Genomic DNA, 26,334 nt, shown 5'->3' with positions numbered 1-26,334 from the left:
GGATAGACACATTTAAATAGAAATACGTAAAAATATTTTAAATTGTTAAAAGAAATAAAATCTTATTAGATTTCCATGCATGTAATTGAATCTTCCATTAGAATTCCATTAAACTTTCGAAATTTAATAATCGAATAATAATTTATATAAGTAAAAAGCAAAATAACAAAATAAATAATATAAAATTAAAATAATGTTAAAATATTAAAATATTAAATATAATGATTAAAATCAAATTTTGATTCAGGAAATGAGAAATTTTATGATAAAAATGTTGCCAAATATTACAAGCATTGTAAAATGATAAAAAAGGATAATAAACTATTTAATTTTGAAATATTATTCAGTAAATGATTAAATAAATACTAATTATATTATTAGGCTATTCGTAACTATCAATCATATCACAATATCAATAAAAACTGTATAAAATTACGCACTTTTGCCGGTATAACACCCACTGTCACCACGTGTTTCAATAATAACTGACGCCATGCACATTAATTCGTTAGTAACTTTCTGATTGGCTGAAACGGCGCAATTTCTTATTTCAACCGCGCGAAAATTAAATATATTGTAATTAATAAAATATATTTTAAATTTCTATTATAGATTCTGTGCAAAGGTAAATCCATTAAAAATATAATAAGAATAAACTATTACAATTAATTTAATATAAAAATTTTCCAAATTAGAAAAACTGGAATTTAAAACTTAATATTTAAAATAAAAATTGATTAAATTTAAAAAATATATAATATAAATCTATAGTATAAATTTATGCATCATACATAGAAAGAATACGTATATTTAACATATCATTTAACTTGAATTGAATTTAATAAATTTCTTTTATCTTATATATAAAAAAATTTTATAAAGATTTGAAGTACAAAATGGGTAAAATAAATATGATTAATGATGATATATTGATGATTTTATTGTTTCATTCTACGCTTCACATAACATTAAAAAAATTAGTGATAGTTTGAATTGTTAGTAGCAAAATTGGTATTATTTCGATGCGCGTGTATTATTATGCAATGATCGATTAATAATTTAATAAAAATGGCAAAAAAAGAAATAAAAAAAATAATAAAAGAAAAGATTAAAACAAAGCTGCACAAGAGCAAGCATTGAATGTAAGCAAATTGAAAAATTATAAATACATGAAAATCTAAAATCTAACGATGAACGTTCTTCTAAATTTTTTATTGGTAGTATAGATCACTAAATATAATGTCTGCATTTTCTCCCAAAAATAATTCATTTCCAAATATTGCTCGATTTTTCAATTTATCGTAAGAAGGATCGTTCCTCGTCGAAAAACGAGAAAGACCGTAAAAGTTCTGAAAAGGAATATTTTAATAATATAAATAAGATAAAATAATGAGAATAATAATAATAATAATAATAATAATAATAAATTAAAGCAAAATCTTACCATTGAGATTATTGTTAATAAATTTCATTGCTTTCATTGCTTTCGTTGCTTTCATTGCTCGAAGAATCATCTTCTTTACTTACAACATGCTTTTTTAACATTTCAGTAATTTCTACATCACAATTCTTCAACTCTGTATATTCTTTCACGTATATCATTGAATCGTTAAATCTTAAGAACAAAAACGGATTTTCTTCAAGATGTATTTCGCGTAATGTTCTCAATTGCAAAGAAAATAGCTCGTCGATGCTCGTTATGCTATTATTCCTCAGCAAAAGAATTTCGAGAAATTGTGCCCTTTGAATCAACATTGTCGGAAGTTTATTGATAAAATTATTCGAAAGATCCAGCTTCTGCAACGTTTGCAGTTTATCGAAATTATTATTTATATTCAAGATATGATTATTGGACAAATTTAACGTTTCGATGAACGTCGTGAAACAGAAGCTGTCGCTGTTTATCTCCACGATTCGATTATAGCTGAGATCCACGTGTCTTACCGAATGTAACGCGCATATATTCGGGATGGAAATGAATCGATTGTGGCTCATTCGAAGTTCCAACAGGGATTCTAAGCCTCTAAAAATATTCTCTGGAAGTGATTCTATCTCGTTTCTGGACAGATCCAACGAGACGAGATTCGTCGTGTATCTGAACGCGTTCTCCGTAACAGTCTTGATACAATTACCGGACACGTTCAGATTCAACAATTTTCTCATCCCTTCCAACGACAAGGAATACTGTTTGCAATTTATACTGCACAATTCCGTGATCTTATTGTTACTTAGCAATAAATATTCGATATTGTGTAAAGAATTTTTCTTCACGTTCGAGAACAAGTTATTATGTAAATTCAAATAAGAGACAGTTTCCGGCAATTCGGTGATAAAATCGATCGATTCCATATTATTTCCCGATAGATCCAACGTCCTCAACGAGGGCGCGAAATTTTTTAACGAGATATTCAAATTAGAAATTCTGTTGTTTTTCAAGGACAAACGTTCTAATCTCGGCAATGGATGGAATATTTTGTCTATAACGGTGTCGTTTCCGTTATACTTGTTGTTATTTATAATCAAATCTCGCAAATTATCGTGCTGGTTGAACCATAGCATTTTATTAATGGAAATATTGTTGTTGTTCAGGCTTAGAATATTCAGCTTGTCCAACGAATCGAATGCTTTAATCGAGATTTCCGTGATCTCGTTGTCGTCGAGATACAACTCCTTTATTTCTTTGCTCTTAACGAAAAAATCGCCAACTGTTCTTATACCAATACGCTCAAAATGTAGTATCGAATTCGACTTACATTCCTCGTATTGTATTATTGGTTCGCATTTTTTACACTGAGTAAACGCTGCTATTTGATGGTGCATTGGTGGTGCATTGGTGTGAGAAAATACGGGTCGATTATTATTATCACCATACCGATAATTATTTTCACCGTATAACCGATATTGTCCGCCGTATACCAATTGCAAACGAAAAAGGATCGCGCCGAGTAACACTGGCCATGATCCCACGAACGACATCTATAAATATAAATTTAAGAGATGTAAAAGGATGTAATTAAAATGTAAATTGATTACGTAAAATCGATCTTTTTTTTTTTTGTTTCCTTCTTTCTTTCCTTCTTTCCTTTTCCGTATTTTGCGAAAGGTTAAACTTACCTTAAAGGATCGTAAAGGATCTTTTCGTCCGTGGTGAAACACAGTTTTTTACTTCAACACGTATGAAACACCTCTGTTGAACAAACTGCTTCATCCACCTTCTTATAATACAGCGATAATCCTTGCGAAATTTAACACTGTATAATAGTCTCAGGGGTGTAATCTAGCGAGGATTGCCCTGTAGTACTAATTAATCGTACAAACAAGCAAAATTTTCTTTTTTCCAACAAGATATATATTTGTTTCTAAGTAACATTGTAGAAAATGGGTAAAAATTATAAAAAAGAAGCACACGTTTATTTGAAACGAACAGATTCAATTTGATCCTTTTAAAACACGTACGTGTTAAATTCATACATAAGCAAATATCTTTTCGTATCGTGTTTATTTTTTTATTTCGATCTTCTATGCATACAAATATGTAGATAGATATTTTCTTTCACATTGAAAAAGAAAACGTACAGGGTGAATAAATGTTATTCGTTCGCCACTTTGCTGTATCGAAATAATTGCTGAGGTGCACATATTATTTTGCAAAAAGATATCTTTCCTCGCTCATGTTACAGAGTTAGAAACACTGTGGCATAATGATAACTTCTCTTCAAGATAAAACTCAACTCACACTGCTACAGTGTGGTTTAAAAAATTCAAACGTAACCGATACAAATCATCGATGATCAAAATCCGAATATTTCTGACGACACTTATAAATAAATAAATAAATAAAAAAAAACAGTTTTTTCGCTACGAATTATAAGAAATATACGTGCGCGAATGCGCATAGACGTATGATACATTCGTTAGGAAAAATATTCGTATTCGAAGATAAGCGATAAAATTCTTCGAAAAGATTTTCTTCAAACGTTAATTTGAACTTATGCTTTATAAAAAATGAAAAATTTTTCGATTAAAATCATCTTGAATGTTTTTAAAAAATTTATTGTATTTTATCAATATTATTTTATTATTTGCTAATAATTTTTAATCTTTATCTATCGTCCGAGAGATAATAAAATTTTTAGAAATGAATTCTATATTTGTGAAAAGATATCGTTCGCATATATCTGATATAAAATAATTCTATATTATTTTCTTTGTAAAAAAAATTTTTTGAAACATGTACACGATAAGAAAGGAAAAATGAATATTATAAACATTATCGTAAACTGTAACGTTTTATTTTTATCTATGAATAATTAATAATAATGAATAATGACAGTTTAACAATAATGACAAGCGAGAAATTCAACATACAAATCGAAATACATTTAATTCTTTAGATTTATTCTTTATCTCGTGTGTGATGATATTCAAAACAAATATACGGTACAATTTTGCGGTATAATTTTTATATTTGATATATTTAAATCTAACGACATGATATCATTATTTTTTATATAAAGTTTTTGTAAAGTAAATAATGAATTCAACATCATACCTTCTATATTTTGGAAATAATTTGACTCTAAGTTGAGATATTTCAACATTGACAAGTTTTTATTCCAACCAAACGGTAATGATTGCAATTTATTTTCTGATAAGTCTAAAAATTCTAACTCTGTAAATTTGAAAAACGCTTTTTTATCGATGTTGTATATCATATTTCCTCGTAGACTTAACATTTTTAAAGATTTTGCTACACTTATATCTTTTACATTGGTAATTATATTGTAAGCCAACGATAATTTTTTAAGATTATTTAAAGAGGTTAAATTTGGAAATTTAGTAAATTCATTTTTACTTAAAATTAAATTTTCCAAAAATAATGTATATTCAAAGATATTGTCACTTGGAAAATGAAGTCTATTTTCAGATAAATCTAACGTTATTAACGATGGAATGTTGAGTGTAGGAATATTGTACGTAATATTTGATAATGAGAGAATTTTTAGATTTTTTGTAAATTTTGGATTGAACGAGAGATAATAAAGAGGATTGTTATCCAAATATAATTCTTCCACATTTTTAAAATCATATTCAACTAATTGATCGATCAAATTATTTTCTAAATGGATATTTTTCAAATACGGGAATATGCTGGTTATATTATCATATATATATTTTAAATTAGAATCGGATAAATAAATATTATTTATTCTCGGAAATGATGCTTCTACTGTTAAAATATCATTTTTTAAATTTTTCCAAGATAATGTTTCCAAATTTGGAAATCGTCCTTTTATTTTGATTGGTAAAAAAATATCATTATTTGTTAAAGTCTTTTGATAATCGAGAATTAATGTTTTCAAACGATCATGTTTCATTTCAAGATCATCAGCTAAAATTTTATTCCGTGCTAGATCAAGACATTGTAAATTTGGAATTTTGTAAAATATATCCTTAGGAACTACACTTATTTCATTATTTTCTAATGAAATTGCCTGTATTGTTTTACTTTTAATTAACTCTGTTGGTATATCATTTAAATTTAATCCTTTTAAGTTCACAATTTCCTCTTGAGAACATGTTACAAAAGATTGTTTATCAAGTATTATTTTGTCTAAATTTTCTTTTATAATATTTGGAACCCAAGATATTTTAGGGCTGCATTTACTTTTTACGATGGTCAATATCAAGATAAATAATACAGTTTTATATTGAATCTGAAAAAAATGGATAATAGTTATAATAAGAATGTAAGATAAGTATATATTATATTGTTATATATTTTGAATTACATATCAATATATATTTTGAAAACATGTTGATAATTAAAAAATAAAAATGTAAATTATTATTTATATTTAATTATTAATTTTTCAATTATTAATTTCATAAATCTTTAAAACAACACGTTAAATCGAAATAGAATTAAAAAATAATTGCTTGATACATACCATGTTAAACTAATAGATCAATTACTAACAAATATATCTTTTTAGTAATTTACTAATATAACTTTTTAGTAAAGACCAGTTATAAAGGGATTAAAAATGCAGTTGCTGCAAGTATTTATACTCAAAATATAGTTCCTATCTCTTAAATTATATGTATAATTTTTTATGAAGATAGATAAGTTGCGACAAAATATACTTTGTTCACATTACCACGAATCAATTCCATTTGTATATTCTAAGAATATCTATAATACTTATTTATCTCTCGTTTGATTGCAAATGAATATCATGAAAACATTAATTTGATTGAACATACATGTTGCGCTGGAATAATCGTGTCTTTATAATCTGAGCAAAAAATATATATATGCATATATATGAAATGCAAAGCACGATTATATATTTAAAAGCTAAATTAATATAATTTTTGTAGCATTTTGCATATTTATCTAAGTATATAACTCACGACAAGAGAAGCGAAAAAATAAAGGAATATACAATGAACAATTTTAATATATTCTGTATTTTAAAGATATTTGTACAATAAAATTATAAAACATTATATCTAATGTAAATTAGTGTCCTTCATAAAATTAAAAAATCGAAGTTGCCATAATGGAGCTGGATACTTAAAAGTTGAATATTCAGTTAATGATAAATCAGTCGTTTCGGTTGACATAGAAGGTATACATGACAATCTGTTAACTTCTGAATCAATAAATTAAATTTAAATAAATTGTCATATTTTTTGGTATTATTTGCAATATACTTGACATATTAATAGATTGAACAGGATTACGTTCCAAATATAATTTTTTTATAGGCAAAGTAGAACTATAAATCACCATTTCTAAATAAGTTATTTTATTCCCCGACAGATTTAAATATCGAAGGTTCTTCATAAATTCACACCAATTTTTTGGCAAAAAACTTAAATCATTATCATCAAGATATAACTCCTCCAACAGATTTTGATTTTCAAACGTGTCCACATTGATGCTTGAAATCATATTGCTGCTTATGTGTAATTTTCTTAAATTTGGCATGTTGATGAAAGAGCTATACGTTAGGTATCTTAATTTGTTATTATTTAACGAGAGCGTAGTTATATTTAAAAATGTTGAAATAAAAATATCTTCGAATAAATTATTATCTAACATAAGAGTCTCTAAAAGTTTCAAAGGTTGAAATATATTGAAATTAAAATTCGAAGAAGTATTACAAAGATTTAAATATCGAAGATTGGGTACATATTGAAATGTATTATTGTTGAAAACACTGATTTGATTGTTGGCCAATGATAAATTCTTCAACGTGTACAATCCCTTCAAATTAATATCATTTCCCATTCTGCTGATTTTATTATTATCTAAGGTTAACGACAATAGATTATTTAATCCTTCGAACGAGAATTCGGAAATTATATTATTGCTTAAATTAAGATACATTAACGTGTTAGGTAAAATATTCAGAAAACTTTTCTGAATCATATTCCCTGAAATATATAAATGTGTTAATTTTGGGAATGGATTGTAAATCAAATCACTATGTAATTCAATGATATTCGCATAGTCTAAATCCAAATATCGAAGTTCAGAATATACATTCCTTATTACTGATATTTTATTTTCTGTCGAAGTTGAAGTTTTTTTTTGATAACCGAAACGTAATATTTCCACATTTGAAAGATTACCAAAAGAAAAGAAGTTAACTGGATAAATATAATTTTCTCGGAGATCAAGATATTTTAAATTTGGCACGTTATCAAAAGTTCCTTCTTTAATGCTAACAATGCCTTTTATGTCAATACATCTTACAACAGGAGAAGCAATAAAATATTTATCTATTGTTATTGAAGAAGGAAATCTTAGTATTAAAGATTTATTTGCACAGATATCTGATGCATTCGTAATTATATCGTAATCATTTGGAATAACGTTTCCATGTATAATTAATGTCAAAAAAGTTAAGACTATCACGAAGGTAATTAATAATTTCATGATTCCAAGATTTCTGAAAATATAAATTTTCAATTATTTCTTATATATGCTTATTATTCTGAAAAAATTATTTGTTAATCAATGAATAAAAAAATATGAAGAAAAATAGAAAAAAATAATATAGTATCATATAATATCATATCATGTTAACTTTATAACGTTTCAATCTGGATATTAAAATAAACAATTTCGATATTTTTTTTTTAAAAGTAAATCCACATAATACATATAAAAATATGTGAGAAAAAGAAATCTGATATTATCGAGATAGTAATATCATCTTTTACTATATTTCACAAAACTTTTAATATTTTCTAATTTAATAAACTATCATTTTTTTTATAAAAATTCATCTCCTTTTATTTTATTTCATTTCTATTTTATTAAACTTTAAGCTATAAAGACTACTCACTATTTATCAATTGTCAATTTATATTTAAACTTTGCGTGTGACATGTGTTAATTGTAAAAAAATCGATAATAACACAAAATTCTAAGATTCTAAGATTATCAATCAATTATATATTTTATATAAATCTATTTAATATATACAAAACAAAATTTTTTTTAAACATTCCTATTACAAAATAATTTTCAATTAAAATCATACGGATCGCACTATCTTATCTATTAAATAACATGATTAATCGATTTAATGTTACTATATTATTTATATTTTCAAATAATAAATAAATCAAATTAAGAAATATAAATTTCTAAAAATATATTAAAATACAAATATAATAGATATCGTTTAAAATCAATCTCATATAAAAAAAAGTTTCTCGTGCATAATATTTTGGAGGTCGCAATTTTAAAATATATTTTTAAAATAATTTAAAAATATAAAAATATTTACAATGATTTTAATTTAATTATGTATCGCAAATTCTTTTTTAGAAGAAAATTTTTTTTTCTTTCTTATAAAATCAAATTATACATTATATTTCTTACTTAATGAATTTTAATGAAATTATATTTGTTACTAATGAATAGCAAAACTATTATTTCGAATCACTTTGATTACATGTTTATATGTTTAATACAAAAAATAATAATAAAATTTTTATGTATCACTCTATATAAAACATATAATTTTCAAATTTATAAAAATTAATATTTTTTTCATCATTAAAACATATTTACATAATTTTAATAATCATTGATTCAATAAAATTAAATAATACATACGTGTTAGCATCAAAATATTTAAAAACATTTATATAAATATAAATATTAAATAATAAATATAAAATAACTTCATTTATATCGAAATATAATACTTTCTTTCTGCACTTTTCCTATTAAATAAATAAATTAAGTAACAAAATTTCTTATATATATATATAATATGTAATGTTATCTTCTTAATTCGCGAACAATATCAACTAATAGATAATTAATATTGTATATCTCTGATATGATTTTTCAAAAAAAAAAAAAAAAAAGATTAAAAAAATTGAAATGAAGATTTTTAAAAAAATAATAAATTAAATTGATTATTAAGCTTACTTATCATTATTTATCATTTTCTAACTTATTTATCGTTTAATAGGAGAGCAAATCATATAAATTTGATTAATTTTTTCTTTTATGAAATTTATTTAATGAATTATATTATCACATGTATTATCACAATATATATTGATTATATTAGATTATAAAATATTGTGATATTAAAATTATTTTAAGCTATTTATAAACGATATATATATATATATATATATTTTTTTAGAACTTCGAAATCCTTCTTTTTCTCTTTTTAACATAAAATTGAATAAAATTTTTTCATTTTAGATTTATAAAGCTATTGTTTTTCATTTTAGCTTTATAAGCTATTGTTTATTAATTTTTTTTTTCATCCTTTCACTATTTTAATAAAAGACGAATTTTAAATCAAGATAAATAAAAAAACAACAACAGGATAGGTTTTTTTGATAAGATAAAAAGTTACTTAAAAAATACTATTACTTAAAAATACTCTTCATTTGATATTTGATGGCTCTTACTGAAATTTTTATCATTTCCATTAAATAATTCCAATAATTATGATATTTTTTATATTTTATATATATATAGCATATTAAGAAACTCATTTGATATAAGAAAAATTTAAAAAAGATTTATTTTTAATAATTCTAAAGAATCATTATTAAAAAAACAGTAAGGATTATAAAATGCTTATATTTTAATAACGACGATACGAAAGTTATAATATCAAATATCGCGATAAAAGTGAAATTTAAGAACTCAAAACATATTATCGTGAATGAAATAAATGAAAAAAGCATTTTGAAAAAAACTTTTTTGCATTTTATTTAACAATAGATTTTTATTTTATAAAAAACTCAGTCCTTCTTTGCATCTTTATTGAACGTCTTTTCCAAATTAGATGTATCTTTTTTAACATCATGTTGATGAATCATCTGTGATGTATTTTCGTATTTATGTTTTATGTGTGTCCATAGTCTCTATAGAAAAAATAATAAATATTTGATAATTAAAAATTTGTAATTCAAAATTAATTAACAAGAATTACAACAAATATTTAAAAATATAAATAAATTATAATGCAAATTAAACTGTCATATTGTAAAATTTATTTATTTAAAAATAACTTCAGCGTTCAATAAACATACTAGTTTTTTTTACATGTTTAATATTAAATTTCATTTCAAATAAAAAAAATAGTTTCGAATAACTCATACGACATAATTAAAAGATTAATAGCATACTCCTTTGTTTATCCATTCAAAAATATTTTCACAAGCTTGATCATAAGCTCTTTCAAAAAATACAGATGCAATAACAATACTAAGAACAAAACTAGATGTCCGTTTAAAAATATAGCGATAAATGAAACGTGAAACCATTTTTAATATTTTGATTTTAAATCACTTTTAATAGATATATTTGAATATATTAATTAGATGATCTAACTTGAAACGAGCTACATATCCGTTAGTTGATGTTATATTCATATTAATCATTATAGTAATCATCATTGAATTATTAAATTTATATATTATTTTAAATTAAAAAATTTAATAAGGATTTATAAAAAGCTTTATCTTTAATAAATTAACAAAAAAACATGAATCGTCAAATTGAATTAGAAATGTTTTAATTTAATTCATTATATAAACGATATCTAATATTATATAAAAAAATATTATTTAAATCATTTAATAAAAATACGAATAAAAATTTTAACAAAGTAATTAATTATATTTTATAATATTATTATTATTATTATATTTAATTATTTCATTTGTTTTTTAAAAAAAATATAAAAAATATTTATAATGATTTTTTTCTGCTAACCTTTAGTATCATTGATATTCTTTTGCATAGTTGGAATTTGCAATATTTTTCGAGATAATCTGATTCGTCCATTTACTGGATCTCGTCCGAAATATTTTACTTTTATTTCATCTCCAACATTCAATCCAAGTACATCAGGATGATGAATTTTACGTTGATCTAATTGTGAATTAGGTAATAAAGTTGGCATCATAGTCGGATATAATGTAACCATAACTCCAATTTCACGAATTTCAGTTATTTTTGCTGTATAAATGTCACCAAATATCAATGTGGGTTCTACTTCTGTTTCCAAAATTTTATTTATCATATATTTCGCTTCATCCATTGCATTTTGATTAGGCGCAAATATAGAAAATACTGTATCATTTACCGAATATATCTATAAAAAAAAAAATAAATGCTAAGTAATTTTTATACTAAATTAATCAATTTCTATTTTTTCTTTGAATTTACATTAACTCCAGTTTCATGTAATATTTTTTTTAAATTTAATCCTCCAATTCCAAGAAAGTGTCTTCTTTGATGTATTGGTACTTCTATAGTATCAAGTACAGGTTTATTCTTTTTTTTATTAGTTGCTGGAGAAGATATTACTTTATTCATAATATTAATAATCTGGTTTTTTGCTAAATGTGCATAATGAATACTTTTTGTTATCACTTTAAAAGGAATTCCTGGTACTTTTATATCAGCTTGAAAAGCAGTAAATCCTCTCTTTGTACCCGCAATTTTGAAATCCATGTCTCCAAGATGATCTTCTATACCCTGATTATATAGGAAATCAAGAATTAATCTTATTATATTGTAAATTATATATAATTGTATATCAATAATAATAAAATAAATTATTACAGATATGTCAGTTAAAATTTTATAATCGGTTTCTTTTAAATCAGCAGTATTAGTATTATTGCAGACTAATCCCATAGCTACACCAGCTACAGGAGATGATATTGGTATACCTGCATTCATTAATGCTAAACTACCACCACAAATAGAAGCCATAGAAGATGAACCTTTATATAAAATAAGAAAAAATATTTAAATTTAAATGTATACAAATAAAATTTATTTTAATTTATTTTGTACTACTTACCATTTGATTCTAATACTTCACTTGTTAATCTTATAGCAAATGGATAATTTTGAGGTATAACTGCCTGCAATCCTTTTTCTGCTAATGCTCCATGACCAATTTCTCTACGATCTATTCCAGTAAGTTTACCCGTTTCGTTTATAGCATATGGAGGAAATTCATAATGTAGAAAAAAATTTTTTTCTTTTATACCACTGCAAATTGTAAAAAAATAATATTTACTCATTTATATACTCATTTACAAATTTACATTTGTGAATATTAATAAATAAAATACTTAATCTACCTAGATAACATTGAAATAGTATCTAATTTAAGAGAACTTTCTATACTATCAAGAGTTACTGTACATAAAACTTGAGTTTGTCCTCTTTGAAAGAAAGCAGAACCATGGAGAGGTTGAAATAAATCAACCTGACAACTTATTTCTCTCAATTCATTCATTCCACGACCATCACATCTAAAATTGTTTAAATCTTTATAACTTTTCATTAATTATCAATTTCAATTTAATTTAAAAGAAAATAAAATACAATATTTTTTAGTAAAAAATACCTTTTCTCTGTTTCAAATATTAAAGATCTGAAAATTTCTTTAGAAATATTGCTAAAAATTTTTAAAGCATTTTCAATATATTTTGAATCATGATTTTTTATTTTTTCTAGCATTCTATTTCTCAAATCAAAGATAGCATTGTCTCGCGAAATTTTATCATGAAAATGATAATTAAAAATTTCACGTAATTCATTTGACACAAATTCTCTTACAAACTCTTCCACATCATTGTTTGATTCATCATCACTGACAATATTCAATTTAGGTTTACCAATTTGTTTTTGTAATTCTGATATAGAGTTTATAATTGTTTGACATTCTTTAATACCTAACTTTATTGCTTTTCGAAGTTCTGGTTCTAAAATATCATTTGCTGATCCTTCTATCATAACAATTAAATTTTTTGATATACATGACAAAACAAGATTTAATTTACTTTGTTGAAGTTCACGTTTTGAAGGATTAATTATATATGTATTGTCAATTAAACCAATTCTTACAGCTGCTACAGGTCCATTCCATGGAATATCCGAAATGCTTAAAGCTGCAGATGCAGCATTGATAGATAATACATCTGGATTATTAATTCCATCAATAGCTAATAAATTACATACTATCTGTGTTTCATATGAATATTTTGGTTGAAATAAAGGACGTAACGATCTATCTATTATTCTACTAACAAGAATTTCATTATCTGTGTAACCTAATTCTCTACGAAAAAAATTTGTTGGTATACGGCCTATTGCAGCTGCTTTTTGCCTATAATTTACAGTTAATGGAATTATAGAATTATTAGATAATACATTATTTCTAACTACAGTTGTCATAATTGATGTATCGCCAACCGTAGCAATAACACTTCCACTTGTAAATCGTGCATATTTCCCAGTTGATAGTTTAATTTCCGACCTAAAGAAATATTTGAAATAAAGAATAATAAACATAAAGTAAACGTAACTATAAATAATATATAACAAAATTTATTCACATTATATAAATATTATTATAAATATTTATATATAAATATATAATTTAACAATTATGACTTAGGTTAAAAAGTAATATTCTTACCCATTAGATAATGTTATATTTACATTTTTTACAGCATTATTTGATATAAATTTAATATGAAATATATTTTCATTTTTATTATAATTTTTCAATCGCAAAAAAATTAAATTTCTATTACTTAATAACCTACAATATCTAAATAGTATCATTTTCGTACTAATTTCAACATATTCATAGTTGCCATCGTTTACGAAGAAAAAATTCTATTATAAATTTTTTATCAAATATTGTAAAAATTTTTATCAAAAATGTAAAAATACATATATAAATTAAATTATATTATATATTAAATATATAATACTATATATAATATATATTAAATATATATTATATATTAAATTATATTTTATTTTACTAATGAATATCAATTTTTTCTTATTTGTAAATAATATTCATTAAATTATCTTATATATAATAGTTATTATATAATAATTATATAATTATTATATTAAATTTACATACTTTTAAGATTGATTTATATTTTTATATGGCTAAGTAATTAAGAAAATAAAAAAAAATTTTAATATGTATAACTATTAAAGAGAATAATAATGAAAAAAACTAAAATATAAAAATTAATCTTTAATCAAATTTAAAATTTATGTTATAATTTTTGTATAAATTATATTATAATAATCTAATGATGATCTGATCGAATTTTTTGTATGCAATACAATATATTGTAACGTTATCAACTCAGTTACAATAGCAGTCAAAAAAAAGTTATAATTTATAATTTAATAAACAAATTGTGAAAAAAATATGGAAAAAAGTATTTTTCATCTATTAAAATCATATTTTAGAAACTCTTTAACCAGATTTAAAAGATTTTACAAAGATTATAAATCGGATCAACAAATCTACGATAAAATAGCAGAGGATGATTTTAAAAATCTCAGTTTTTTTAAAAAAATAGAAAAAATATATTATACATATAAAAATGAGTGTAAATTATTTATACATGAGTCATTCCAGAATTATTCAATATATCCACAACAATTGATAGAAGATGAAGTTGATATTGTATGGAAATTTGATGGATCTCAAAAGTCGCTGGATCAATGGATTGTAAATTCTGACAGTGATTATAAACATGGTTATTCAAGTGCTAAGTAACTACATAATATTTTATATGCTATCACATTTTGATAAAATATAAGTAAATTAGTATAAAAAAAAAATGTCTTTTTTTCTTATTTTTTAGGTTAGAATTATCATCTCATGGTTATGGAATATTTCACGGTACGTTAAATACCACTCCAGTGAAAGATGGCAAAACAACAGATAGTGGTTACTGCAATATCACTACAATTCCAAAATTTAAATCTTTTCATCGAGTAGATAAATATGATTGGACTAAATATAATGAAATTGTATTACGAGTTAAAGGAGATGGTAGAACTTATATGTTAAATATCTTACAAAAATCCCAACTAGAATATAATAATTTTATTTATCATTATTTTATGTATACAAGGGGTGGTCCACATTGGCAAATAGTTAGAATTCCTTTTTCAAAATTTGTGATTTGTAAAAATGGACAAATTAGTGAAAATCAATATCCTTTACTTGCAAATATTATTACAAATTTTGGTATTACAATTGCTGATAAAATCTCAGGTCCTTTTAAATTAGAAATTGATTATATTGGAGTTTGTTATAATACAAATATTTCTGAAAATTTTGCATATGAACTGTATGATGTAAATAGAAACTAATAATTTTTTTTTATCAAATAATTATAAAGTAAGAATAATTTTTTTTATTAATTTTATTTATGTAAGTATGAAGTAAATATTTATTAAATATTTAAATAAAGTAAATAATAAATTTATATACATTAGTTTATTATTGTGATCATTAACATATATGCTTAAAAAGATGTTTTTGATGAAGTTTTTTTTCTTAAGAATTTATATGTATTTTTTGATATTAAATAACTTAAACCTCCTGCTAATGTCGTTAATGCTGTTATGTAACAGGAAGCTATTAAAATTGGATGATTTACAAAATGAAATACAGGTGCAGCCAATGTTCCAGCAATAAAAGATAATTGAATAGCAGTATTGATTTTACTTATGGATGTTGGAGCTAATTGTGCTGTTGCATATGTAGGATTAAAATATCTTGCAAAAGTTTTCTGAAATATATTTTATAAATAATACTTAAATATTTAATACTTGAATACTTGTATATAATTTAGCAATATATACATACTGGAGAAGGTAAAGATTTATATCTTATGTATGAAGCAGCAGATATCAAGACAATATCTCGTGTAATAACAAGACATGTTAAAGGAATAGGAACCAATCCTACCCAAGCCAAAGATAGGAATAGTGTACCTACAAGTAATTTATCTGCAACTGGATCTAGAAAAGTACCAAGCTTAGAAGCTTGTGATGACCATGTACGTGCAATCCATCCATCAGCTAGGTCACTAAATCCTGCAAATACTAATAACCACAATGCTATCTGTAACATAAACAAATCATAAATAATAAACATGTATTCATATATTTATATATTCACATTTTACCTGATAATCTTGTGATAAAATTAAATAACTTAAGTATGGTGATGTTAAGATTCGACCCATACAAAGAAAATTTGGCACTGTCCAAATATTTTCTTTCTCAATAATTATTTCTACTTTTCGTTTAGTCTGTTTAATACCTTGAAGCATTGTTCTTGAAACATTATGTTTTTTTCTAGTAATATTTTCCTTTTTAATATAATTTTTATGATGATTAGTAATTCCAGTAGAACATATTTTTGCATGATAAATTAAATATTGTTTCAAATATTTTTCTAACCAATATTTATTTAAAGTTTTAGATTGTTTCAAGCATAATATTGTAAAGTGATTCATAATTCCTGAGATAATTTAATGGAAAAAAAGATATTATAAATATTAAGATCACAATATATTTATTTTATTAAAAAATATAAGTATATAATATATAAATATGAATAAATTTATATTAATAAATATTTTAATAATAATAATATTATTTCTAATAAAATTATTTAAGAACAAGTTGTTAAATTAAAAAATTATTATATATATAGTTAAATTAAAAATATTAAAATTAAAATTGTTAATAAACAAATAAAATGAAATACATCATATATATACATATATATACATATACATATGCTAAAACATTTTATAATAAACTTTATAGTAAAAAATTTATTGAATTAATATATAAAAAAGAAATTTTATTTTCGAGGTTATGTTATCGAATAATATAAAACTTACCTGTCAAGTTAAATTTGTTGTACTTTAATATGTACCGAAGAAAAATTAAAACTATTGTTTTTCAAAAAATTAAAAAAAATTAATTATGTGATTAATCCTATCATATTTAATCATAATTTTTCTATTTCAAAATCAAGTTAGTCTTGATCGAGTTAAATAATATTCATATTGGTTAACTAAAATTAATTTCATTAACAAATTGTTGTATTACAGCCTTATATTAATTCTAATTCAATTAATAATATATGTATTAAAAAGTCAATGTGCCAGTTATTTAAAATACATAATAACAAAAGGGTGAGAAAAATAATTTCGTGAAGTGTTTCTATTTTCTTAATAGACAAATTCTTATATGTTTATAATATATTGATTATTGATGATGAGAACCATTGTTTTTTAATATTTACATTCAAATAATTTATATATTAAAATACTATAATTATAGACGATATTTATTACATCAGATATAATAAGATATAATTTATATTTCTTTATAATGCTTTAAATTTTTTAAATTAATTTTACAATTTATAAACGATTTAGCAGTATTTAGTTTATTTATAATTATCAGTTTCTTAATCAGTTTTCTTTTTTAAATAGCTTATATGAATTTAATATTTAATATATTGTACGATATGATTAAAAATATAATAAATAAAAATATTTATTTAATGATTGAAGAATGAGAGATATATATTAAAAGAAGTAAAATTTATTTTATTCAGAATTCTTTTATTTAAGATATATTAAATTCAATATAGTATATTTTTCTTTAAATAAGAAATAGTATAAGTTAAATATAATAATTATTGATAAATGTATTGATAATGTTATAATTAAATATATAATATAAAAAAACTATAAACTTCATACTAAAGAAATTATCTCGAAATGAGAATCCCTGTTGAAAGAAATTTTCGTTATAAGAATGTATGCCCGCGAAACGCATGCGTATAACTGGTCGAAGTATTGCAGGCGCACGACTCGACAAGCAACAGAGTGCTGTGTACATCTCCGCCTACGTATTATTATTCGTCTGTCTCATAACCACGCTTTTTGTTGATCGTGATCAACCACGAGTTCTAAACAGTTTTGAATCATATAGATAATGAATTCATCATATGCAAAAGACGTACTGTGGCTTGTCGATAAAACAACGTAAGAAGGCTTTAATGCGATACAAAGGCAAGCATGATTCTGGCAGGATCAGACCATTTTCTGGCGGGTAAGTCCACTATTTTCTATTTGTTATCTATTTTTTTCCGAATTTAATTGTTCAAATGTAAACTTTTATAATAAGATGTTAACTTTAAAATATTGATGATTATAGAAAAAAATTGAATAAGTAGTATTCATTCGCGATAAAGTTAGCAAATTAAGTGAAATGTGCGTTCCCTTTTATATCCTTTTCATTGTGCCTTTCTTCTTAGTTAAATATATACATGCATTATATACATGTTTCTAATAGATTTAAATTTTAATACATTTAATTTTTAATAAAAATTGATCTTTACTATGGTATAGCAACTATCTTTTAATATACTGTTAGATTCTGACAATAGAAAACATTTTCACATATGTAGAATGTGTATATCGTTCGCTTTGATTAATCGAAAATGATTCGAATGTGAATGTATGCCATGGCTTCCGCATTGCGCAAATTAAGATTATTTCAAAATTCACTGTCTTGAATACTATTTTATTATTATTTATTTGCTTTTTTTTTCATGAAAGAAAATCAAATGATAATTTTAATGGTATATGGAGATCGAAAATATAATAATTTTGAAAACAATTTTTTAATAAATCTACATAAATTATTAATAAATAGCACAAGTATATATAATTTTTTAATATTCATTTCTTTCTAATAAGTTCTGATATTTTCGACAAAAATTATTAGAATCAATAAATTTTGTAACATGTCGATATCGTGAATCATATTCACTATTTAATATAGAGCAGTGGTTGCGTGATAAGTGAAGCGATGGTTAATTATTCCAGGTCATTACGACGTAATATGTCGCTGCTGTTATAACGCGTTCGATACATCGACTACATGTATAACCGCCGGTCGAGAGAAAGATTTAATCGGTGTATGGGTGAACGCCTTTCTCCATAGTCAATAAATAACTTTTGCTTTGAACGTGCCCTTTTTAATCATGTTTTTTACATCTATGAAATCTTCCTTCCGGATTGTGTCATCATTCTTCTCTCAATGCGCGTTATGTTTGTTTTTTTCTTTCATTTCTCGTTTTTTTTAACTCGTTTTCATTTATGATCGATCATTTGTCGGACGATAAACAACGTACACCAACCAATAATTTATATCAACTAGTTGTTCTCACAAATCGATCAACTTACAGTACCGGTGGAAGCGACAGCATTTCTGGGTGCTATTGCTGGTTTTGTGGTTCTTCTGTTGGCTCTTTTCCTGTACCTATCACGCAAATGGTGTTTTACTCCGCCATCCACGACCACACTTTTCGGCGGCGTTTGCGTGCCTCTTTGCGAATCTAATAATGGCTCCACTTCTCAAATTACAAAGAACATAGGTAGGTTAATGCATGACTGATCCTACGCTTTTAATGTTGAAATTTTTTTGGAAAATATAACAATCCAGAACAGGCATAATGATCCCAGTCCTTTCAAAGATCGTTATCAGCTATTTTGTACCTGAAATTAAACGAACATTGAAATCCTAAGTGAACATTGGGTTTAATATTCGATTTGAAAATGAAACTCGGCAGGGAAGGCATTTTCCTATTCGGATCCAGAGACTAGTTCCGATTCAGAAGAAGATGTTCGTCGATTGAATTCTCATCCACCGCCGGATACTTTAACTATTCAAGCAGAGGATGGACCGACTATCTTGGGTTAGTTTCCATCTTTTTTTTTATTTTTCCTCTTTTTCATTTATTTTGTTCATTCCTAATTGATTACATATCAATGTTTCAGATGCTGGCACCACTTCCAGCAGCTGCACAGAAGAACATTCGTCCAATGATCAACAACAAGTGAGTGAAAAAAGACATGTTTTATGTGCATTCGAATTTTATTCTTTTGATTTGCTTAGTTGCCATACAAATAATTAATCGGAATTTGAATTTCCCGGATATCCTCCCCCGATATCTTATCACGCAATAAAATTCTAACCTCTGAGATATATAAAATCTCATTACTTTTTGGATTTATTTGTTTATATTAGCACAATGTCTAAAATTTATTATTAATGAAATGTATAAAATTTATTATAATATGTTTTTCAAATAAATAATTTTTAAATAAGAAAGAAAAAATATAATAAAAAAATTTAATCAAAAAATTTAAATTTAATAAAATTTTTTAACTTGTTTATCTGTTGTCTATAAGCAATAATAATTTTGTTTGACACAGTGCGTGGTAGAAGTGGGGGCTTCCGGTCTTGACAATAGAGAACAAGAAGTAGAAGTGGAGCAAAATGGTTCAACTACTAACGATGTTATTACAACAATGGGTACTATCACCGAAGAAGTGGGTAGCTTAGAAGTCGCTTTTCTATATGATGCACCGATGCGCGAGATGACGGTTTGTATTAGTTAATTTCATTTATGAAATTCATTCATAATTTGATAACTGATAGATTTGTGTTTTTATAGGTTCATGTATTGCAAGGTCGAAATTATCCTGAAGGTATAGGCGGTAGTCAAGTTCGACTAGTATTATTACCATCAAAGAAACAACGACGCAAAACTCGGGTGCGCCAGGGTACATCTCCACAATACATGGAGAGTTTTTTACTTCCACGAGTAAATCCGGAGGATGTAAATGCCATGGGTGTACGTTTAAGAGTATATTTATGGGGCGGAAGAATGCGTAGAGAAAGATTGTTAGGCGAAGCGAGAGTCTCTTTCGATCAGATTAATCTTCAGCTTGAAACTACACTTTGGTTAACGCTACAACCTCCACCTTTTTCTTCGGTAAAATATTTATATAATTGTCATATTTATATTGTTTATGCATATCAGTTATATGCATTTTATTTATCCATAAATTTTGGAACAAAATAATATATAGATAAAATAAATGTAAAAAAAAAATAAATGTCTTTAAGGTACAAGATTGGGGAACAACTAGTAGTTTGACTCGCAGCGATTCTACAGGATCACAACAGTCAGTTCAATCATATGCATCACCTACTGCACGTGTACCAACTTATGCATCGCATACTATACCTCCTTATGGTAGTAGTATGAAGGGTGGAAGTGTAGCGGAGATTTTAATAGGTTTGGCTTATAATGGAACGACCGGACGTTTATCGGTAGAGATAATCAAAGGATCTCATTTTCGTGGTGGTGGTGGGAATGACACGAAACCACCTGATACATATGTTAAGCTTTCTCTTGTGGATAGTAATGGTCATGAAATGGAACGTTCAAAAACTGGTTTGAAACGTGCTCAGCCGAATCCTCTTTATAAGGAAACATTTATATTTCAAGTATGTTTGTTGCTAATTACTGCTATGTTGAATAATTAAATAAAAAAATTTATAAGCATATTTTTTTTTTCTTTTCTATAAATTAATATAATTTAATAAATATTTTGTTCAGGTTGCACTATTCCAACTTGGAGATGTAACACTCTTTTTATCGGTTTATAATCGACGAAGAGGCGGAATGGGAAGAAAAGGAAGAGAAATGATCGGTTGGCTCAGTTTGGGATTGAACAGTTCCGGTTCGGAGGAGCTTCAACATTGGAATGATATGCGTGCAGCAAGGCAACCGACGCAAGTTCAACGTTGGCACTCGTTGCTACGTCCTTGAAACATATGATCACGAAAGAGTTTTTGTTACAAAACAACATTCCATGTTAACGATAACGATATGGTTTGATCGATGGAACACGGTACAGATTACGGTTATTCTTGCACACCGTGATACATGACTGATCGTGTAGCAAAGCAACTGAATTTTTCAAGATGAATGCGGCTGCGCTCTATTGGATGCCGTTTGTACTGCCCGAACAGAACAAAGAAGTCAATATATTGATCTGTTGATCCTGTGAATCAGAGCTGTCATAATTTAGCATGTGGTAACTCTGAGTTCAAAACTCTATCGATGTACCAAGTACATTCCTTTTTGATACGCTGGACGGAGTTGAGGGTGTTTCCAACATACATATTACGTATGTATATTACATATACAAACAAAGAAAAAACGCGTGTACTTATTACCATTCATACACTTACACGTATTTACCTACATATACGCACAATACATTTCAATTACACGCGCATACAAATATGCAAACATATATTTCATCGGTCCCAAAAATCGAATGTATATATTACCAGATGGACCGCGAAACTGACTTCGATTCGATATGTGCCTGAGCCAACCTTAATCGTTTATTTTTTACTTTGTGCCTTTCACCCTTTTTAGGCCGCGTGTGTCCATCGACGGAGAATCGTCGTGGGATACCCAGCCGAGTCGAGAGCCCATTATGAACCGCGATCCTCTAGTCGTTCTCCTTCGGACGAGTTAAATTAAACTAACGTAACTTTTCCTCTCTCGACTCCGCGATACTTTCAATGGAATATTCGATTTGCAATGTTTATTTGTTCGATACGTTCGATACTACGAATCTTGGCGTTTTGATCATATGGTTCGAGAATGGATTGATATGCAAAAAGAATTAATGCTTTGTTGCATTTGTTCGATTTTCGACTATTACTCTTTGTGTGAAATAGAAAACAATATTTCTAAATAAATAATTAGATTGTATTAATTTCTTACATATTTATGTCTATTTATTTTTTTTCTATCTAACATTCTTTGTACATGTATGTACTTATTTAATATTGGATAATATTAAAAACAGCAGAAAGTTACATCAACAGTTACTAACAGTTATATGTATACTTATAGTTATGTATAAACGCTACATTATGAATATTTCGTGTATGCAAAATATCAGTTAATCAATTAATAGCATCGAGGGATTATAGTTAATGGATGGAATAAAAAGAATGTATTACGAGAACAGATTCACAATTCAACGACGCACAATAAACTCATAAAACACCTTGTAAATTCAGATGTGATCGTAGAGTTAATATTACTAATAAATTAGTAATATACATTATCATGAATACGATAGATTACGTAGAAATGTTTTTTTCACGCATTTATATTAGTGGGAATTGGTTACTGATGAAACGGGCGACTGATTAATGAATAAAAAATATCAAATACTATGAATAGTTTAATGCTTGACTTTTTCAAGCTTTATATAATATTTAGATAATTATCAATTATTAATCCATGCTCGAACTATTCTCTCGTTTACGTATTTAGGTAATGTATAACGCGATTGCAAGGACTCAGAAGTTTTTTTGATACAAATATAAATAAATAATTATGAATTTTCTCTATAAAATGTGCAAAAGTTCTTTTTACGATGCTTTCCTTGAAAAAATACTTTTAAGGCTTTCAAATTTAATATAGTCATCAATAATCGATAATATTGTAGTTTATTGATACGTCTAACTTTTAATCTTTTTTAGAAAGTGAAAAAAAAAAAAATAATGGAAGAAAAGAATATATAATAAAGCGTGTGATTGAATTATTCAAGTTTCTACTTTGAGTAAAGTTTTAAGCGTACTGAAATTTTAGCTAGTATTATTAGGATACTTTTTCACTTCTGAGTCCTGGTAAAATAAATCGTATATTGTACAGTCTGTTTATAAACAACACGATGTTGAAGATGAGAGAGTTAAAATAAGAAAAGCATATTCGGTCTCTCATTACGGATGAAACAAATGTAACGAGGATAAAAACAGAATGTTTTCGAAATATTTATGATGATACTTAGTTAATGAGTAAGGCTTTTTCAGGGTGATTTCTATGCCTTTGATTGTTCCCGATTTGTTACGATATAGTTGTAATTGCATCGAACTATTTTAAAGCAAATGACTGGCTTTTGCGAGATGATTCAATGATGATGAAATGCAGAATGCTTGATTAAAGATATTTAAAATATTGATTAGACAAAAAGAGTGTATGAAGTTCAATTTTATTTATCTAACTATTAATGTTCTATGAGCATGAATGAAAAGATGGAATGAAAAGATACTCGTGACATTACAATCTTGTTCTCTGGTGTTTTATTCTATTGTGTCGCTTTCTCGAGTGAGCTTATAATATCGATAAAAAAAAAAAAATAAAAAAATAAAAAAAAACAAAAACAAAAAAAAACAAAAAATAAAAAAAAAACTCAAGAATCGCGAGGATTATAAACAGACTAATGTTGAATTTTTATCTATATTTTATCTACAGCACTCTATCTTGATAAGTATTAATTGAAGTTTGAACGTCTACTGCACAAAATAATTACCTTAATCAATGTTATTACTTATAAATTAATAATAATTATTATTATATCTGTCGCGTTTTATAAAAATGTACTCTAATACAATTAAACAAATAAACTTATAAATAGTTGTTACTAAATACATTAAAAACTAAAAATAAAACCTATCAAAGTACATATTTCTCTAATAGTTCTTGTTTTTTTCTTGCAAGTAATGCTTCCTGAATATCTTGTTGCGATGGTATTGCTTTTTGAGCAGTTGTTTCGATTTCTTCTTCGATCTCTGATTCTTTTTTATTTTGTGCTAACCATTCTTGTACTGCTTTTTCTCGTGCTTCCTGTTCAGCTTTTTGTTCTAAAGGTAATAAAATTCCATCATCGTCATCTCTGTAACCGTAATAATCGGCATCGATATCTTTCATTAATTCGGCGCGTGTTTTACGAGGAGGAGGTGGTGGTTCTTGCTCAAATAATTCTCTGACACCCGGTAATTCTTTTGCTGCTCCAAAATATTTGTAACCACGATTTCCAGGTACCTAAATGTTATAATTAGTTTTTATCAAAGATAAATTCAATTTATTAAATAAAAATATTAAATAAAATTATTAAATAAAAATATACTGTACCTCACGACCTTCATGATCTAACATACGTGGTCCTACTCTAGAATAATCAGGCCCACCTAATTCCTTGATTTGAGCTTCCCAATGTCGTTTTTCTCGTAATAATTTATTGATTTCATCATTTAAATCTCGAATACGAAATTCTCCTAAACCTGCATTTTGTATTTGTGCAACTTTTTTTGCAATTTCTCTAATTATTTGCATTCTCCATTTTTCTGCTTTTCGCAAATCTCTGCATTCTGATGCTAAATATGGTCTTCTTTCTTGTTCTTTCCTAGCTCCTTCATTGCTTTGTGCAGCTCTCCATCGAGCAAGAGTAGTCCTATTAAAAGATATATATTTAAATAAATATAAAAAAAAAATGTACTTTATAAAATTCTATTGAAAAAAATGTTTTCTTTTTGACATACTTACATAGCTTTCTCTGCATTTCGTGCCTAAAAAAAAAATAAATATATAGTAAAAAAATATAATTTTAAAAAATTTTATATATATAAAACTTACCATTTTTTTTTACAAATTACTATTTAAATAACAATGTTTAATAAAATAATTCACTGTCTTTTCAATATTCACATATATACAATTTATGAAATATTTGCAATTTCAAACAATATTATTATTTAAATATTTGTATTATGTATTATAAATATCAAATTTTATATTATTTTGTAATCGATGACAAATAAATAACATGATTTATAGGTTATGATTTTGTTGTATATAAAGGTTATGTTAGTATATATGGCACCGAGATTATCACGTATATATAAAGTTCTGTAATGTCCAAAGGAATCAACAAAAATGAACTAATAAAATTCTAATATTGAATGACATAAATCATTTTTTTTATATATATAAATGTAAATCATAATACACAAAAGTGCATAAAATTTATATAATAGATAATAAAAACAAATAGTAGAAGAAAGATAGAGATAGAAAAAATATGAAAATCAACGCCATCTCTATATTGCAAATTAAACACATAAAAAAAAGACAGAAAATAGTAAGAAAATGATAAAAATAAGATAAAAATTGATCATTAACGTCATCTTTTGAGTTTTAAATACATAATTTCAAAGAATTGTAT

The 26,334-nt window shown here is 25.3% G+C and overlaps 7 protein-coding genes across 9 annotated transcripts; 2 read left to right on the top strand and 5 right to left on the bottom strand.

The window, feature by feature from the left end:
• Positions 1–1,450: 1,450 nt before the first annotated feature.
• LOC726309 (protein artichoke) lies at positions 1,451–9,178 on the bottom strand. Its single transcript, XM_026440879.1, has 4 exons — positions 9,143–9,178; positions 6,674–7,964; positions 5,232–5,717; positions 1,451–2,976 (listed from the first exon to the last, which is right to left on the bottom strand). Exons 2-4 carry the CDS (start codon positions 7,949–7,951, stop codon positions 1,459–1,461), a joined length of 3,282 nt encoding a protein of 1,093 aa, XP_026296664.1. The 5' UTR covers positions 7,952–7,964; positions 9,143–9,178; the 3' UTR covers positions 1,451–1,458.
• On the bottom strand, positions 4,271–6,553 carry LOC113218784 (leucine-rich repeat transmembrane neuronal protein 4-like). Its single transcript, XM_026440869.1, has 2 exons — positions 5,952–6,553; positions 4,271–5,717 (listed from the first exon to the last, which is right to left on the bottom strand). Exons 1-2 carry the CDS (start codon positions 5,952–5,954, stop codon positions 4,425–4,427), a joined length of 1,296 nt encoding a protein of 431 aa, XP_026296654.1. The 5' UTR covers positions 5,955–6,553; the 3' UTR covers positions 4,271–4,424.
• Positions 9,179–10,241: 1,063 nt separating the features above from the next.
• LOC413542 (polyribonucleotide nucleotidyltransferase 1, mitochondrial) lies at positions 10,242–14,204 on the bottom strand. The gene is made up of 8 exons (XM_006564746.2): positions 14,004–14,204; positions 12,930–13,841; positions 12,661–12,834; positions 12,375–12,568; positions 12,131–12,294; positions 11,732–12,043; positions 11,276–11,657; positions 10,242–10,422 (listed from the first exon to the last, which is right to left on the bottom strand). Exons 1-8 carry the CDS (start codon positions 14,150–14,152, stop codon positions 10,397–10,399), a joined length of 2,313 nt encoding a protein of 770 aa, XP_006564809.1. The 5' UTR covers positions 14,153–14,204; the 3' UTR covers positions 10,242–10,396.
• Positions 14,205–14,691: 487 nt separating this feature from the next.
• On the top strand, positions 14,692–15,730 carry LOC726255 (complex I intermediate-associated protein 30, mitochondrial). The gene is made up of 2 exons (XM_006564745.3): positions 14,692–15,115; positions 15,208–15,730. Exons 1-2 carry the CDS (start codon positions 14,766–14,768, stop codon positions 15,719–15,721), a joined length of 864 nt encoding a protein of 287 aa, XP_006564808.1. The 5' UTR covers positions 14,692–14,765; the 3' UTR covers positions 15,722–15,730.
• On the bottom strand, positions 15,553–17,417 carry LOC409698 (probable cardiolipin synthase (CMP-forming)). The gene is made up of 4 exons (XM_393196.7): positions 17,269–17,417; positions 16,543–16,880; positions 16,221–16,478; positions 15,553–16,143 (listed from the first exon to the last, which is right to left on the bottom strand). The coding sequence occupies exons 2-4, from the start codon at positions 16,873–16,875 to the stop codon at positions 15,877–15,879; spliced, it is 858 nt and encodes a 285-aa protein (XP_393196.4). The 5' UTR covers positions 16,876–16,880; positions 17,269–17,417; the 3' UTR covers positions 15,553–15,876.
• A 787-nt stretch (positions 17,418–18,204) lies between these two features.
• LOC412965 (synaptotagmin-14) lies at positions 18,205–23,844 on the top strand. 3 transcript variants are annotated; one of them, XR_410060.3, is made up of 9 exons: positions 19,260–19,364; positions 19,635–19,823; positions 20,019–20,144; positions 20,227–20,285; positions 20,665–20,835; positions 20,907–21,227; positions 21,362–21,745; positions 21,858–22,431; positions 22,689–23,844. XR_410060.3 is itself a non-coding variant. In XM_396416.7 (8 exons), exons 1-8 carry the CDS (start codon positions 18,460–18,462, stop codon positions 22,068–22,070), a joined length of 1,497 nt encoding a protein of 498 aa, XP_396416.3. In that variant the 5' UTR covers positions 18,205–18,459; the 3' UTR covers positions 22,071–23,844. The 3 variants fall into 3 exon arrangements, 2 of the variants coding, with proteins under 2 accessions (XP_396416.3, XP_006564807.1); XM_396416.7 differs by lacking the exon at positions 19,260–19,364 and adding an exon at positions 18,205–18,493 and having other exon boundaries at positions 21,858–23,844; XM_006564744.3 differs by having other exon boundaries at positions 21,858–23,844.
• Positions 23,845–24,305: 461 nt separating this feature from the next.
• LOC412966 (pre-mRNA-splicing factor ISY1 homolog) lies at positions 24,306–26,202 on the bottom strand. Its single transcript, XM_016912081.2, has 4 exons — positions 25,746–26,202; positions 25,656–25,678; positions 25,245–25,563; positions 24,306–25,154 (listed from the first exon to the last, which is right to left on the bottom strand). The coding sequence occupies exons 1-4, from the start codon at positions 25,746–25,748 to the stop codon at positions 24,786–24,788; spliced, it is 714 nt and encodes a 237-aa protein (XP_016767570.2). The 5' UTR covers positions 25,749–26,202; the 3' UTR covers positions 24,306–24,785.
• Positions 26,203–26,334: the final 132 nt, after the last annotated feature.

This window comes from Apis mellifera, linkage group LG5 (genome assembly GCF_003254395.2).
Source record: "Apis mellifera strain DH4 linkage group LG5, Amel_HAv3.1, whole genome shotgun sequence".
Lineage (NCBI taxonomy): Eukaryota > Metazoa > Arthropoda > Insecta > Hymenoptera > Apidae > Apis > Apis mellifera.
The sequence above is the reverse complement of the archived record's forward strand: the minus strand, read 5'-3'. Positions and strand labels throughout refer to the sequence as shown.

Excerpts from the sequence above, each read along its gene's own strand:
- LOC726255 (XM_006564745.3), top strand. The coding sequence starts at position 14,766 with ATGGAAAAAAGTATTTTTCATCTATTAAAATCATATTTTAGAAACTCT. Across the intron at positions 15,116-15,207 it reads CATGGTTATTCAAGTGCTAA|GTTAGAATTATCATCTCATG; the intron begins GTAACTACATAA and ends CTTATTTTTTAG.
- LOC726309 (XM_026440879.1), bottom strand. The coding sequence starts at position 7,951 with ATGAAATTATTAATTACCTTCGTGATAGTCTTAACTTTTTTGACATTA. Across the intron at positions 5,718-6,673 it reads TGACAATTTATTTAAATTTA|ATTCAATATAAAACTGTATT; the intron begins ATTTATTGATTC and ends CATTTTTTTCAG. Across the intron at positions 2,977-5,231 it reads TAAAAAATGATATTTTAACA|ATGTCGTTCGTGGGATCATG; the intron begins GTAGAAGCATCA and ends TTATATTTATAG.
- LOC409698 (XM_393196.7), bottom strand. The coding sequence starts at position 16,875 with ATGAATCACTTTACAATATTATGCTTGAAACAATCTAAAACTTTAAAT. Across the intron at positions 16,479-16,542 it reads TTTTATCACAAGATTATCAG|ATAGCATTGTGGTTATTAGT; the intron begins GTAAAATGTGAA and ends TTTATGTTACAG. Across the intron at positions 16,144-16,220 it reads ATAAATCTTTACCTTCTCCA|AAAACTTTTGCAAGATATTT; the intron begins GTATGTATATAT and ends AATATATTTCAG.
- LOC412966 (XM_016912081.2), bottom strand. Across the intron at positions 25,564-25,655 it reads CGAAATGCAGAGAAAGCTAT|GACTACTCTTGCTCGATGGA; the intron begins GTAAGTATGTCA and ends ATCTTTTAATAG. Across the intron at positions 25,155-25,244 it reads TAGATCATGAAGGTCGTGAG|GTACCTGGAAATCGTGGTTA; the intron begins GTACAGTATATT and ends TATAACATTTAG.
- LOC413542 (XM_006564746.2), bottom strand. The coding sequence starts at position 14,152 with ATGATACTATTTAGATATTGTAGGTTATTAAGTAATAGAAATTTAATT. Across the intron at positions 12,835-12,929 it reads ATATTTGAAACAGAGAAAAG|ATGTGATGGTCGTGGAATGA; the intron begins GTATTTTTTACT and ends AAACAATTTTAG. Across the intron at positions 10,423-11,275 it reads GAATATCAATGATACTAAAG|AGACTATGGACACACATAAA; the intron begins GTTAGCAGAAAA and ends TTTTTTCTATAG.
- LOC412965 (XM_006564744.3), top strand. The coding sequence starts at position 19,328 with ATGTATAACCGCCGGTCGAGAGAAAGATTTAATCGGT. Across the intron at positions 20,145-20,226 it reads GGATGGACCGACTATCTTGG|ATGCTGGCACCACTTCCAGC; the intron begins GTTAGTTTCCAT and ends TCAATGTTTCAG. Across the intron at positions 21,746-21,857 it reads AGGAAACATTTATATTTCAA|GTTGCACTATTCCAACTTGG; the intron begins GTATGTTTGTTG and ends TATTTTGTTCAG.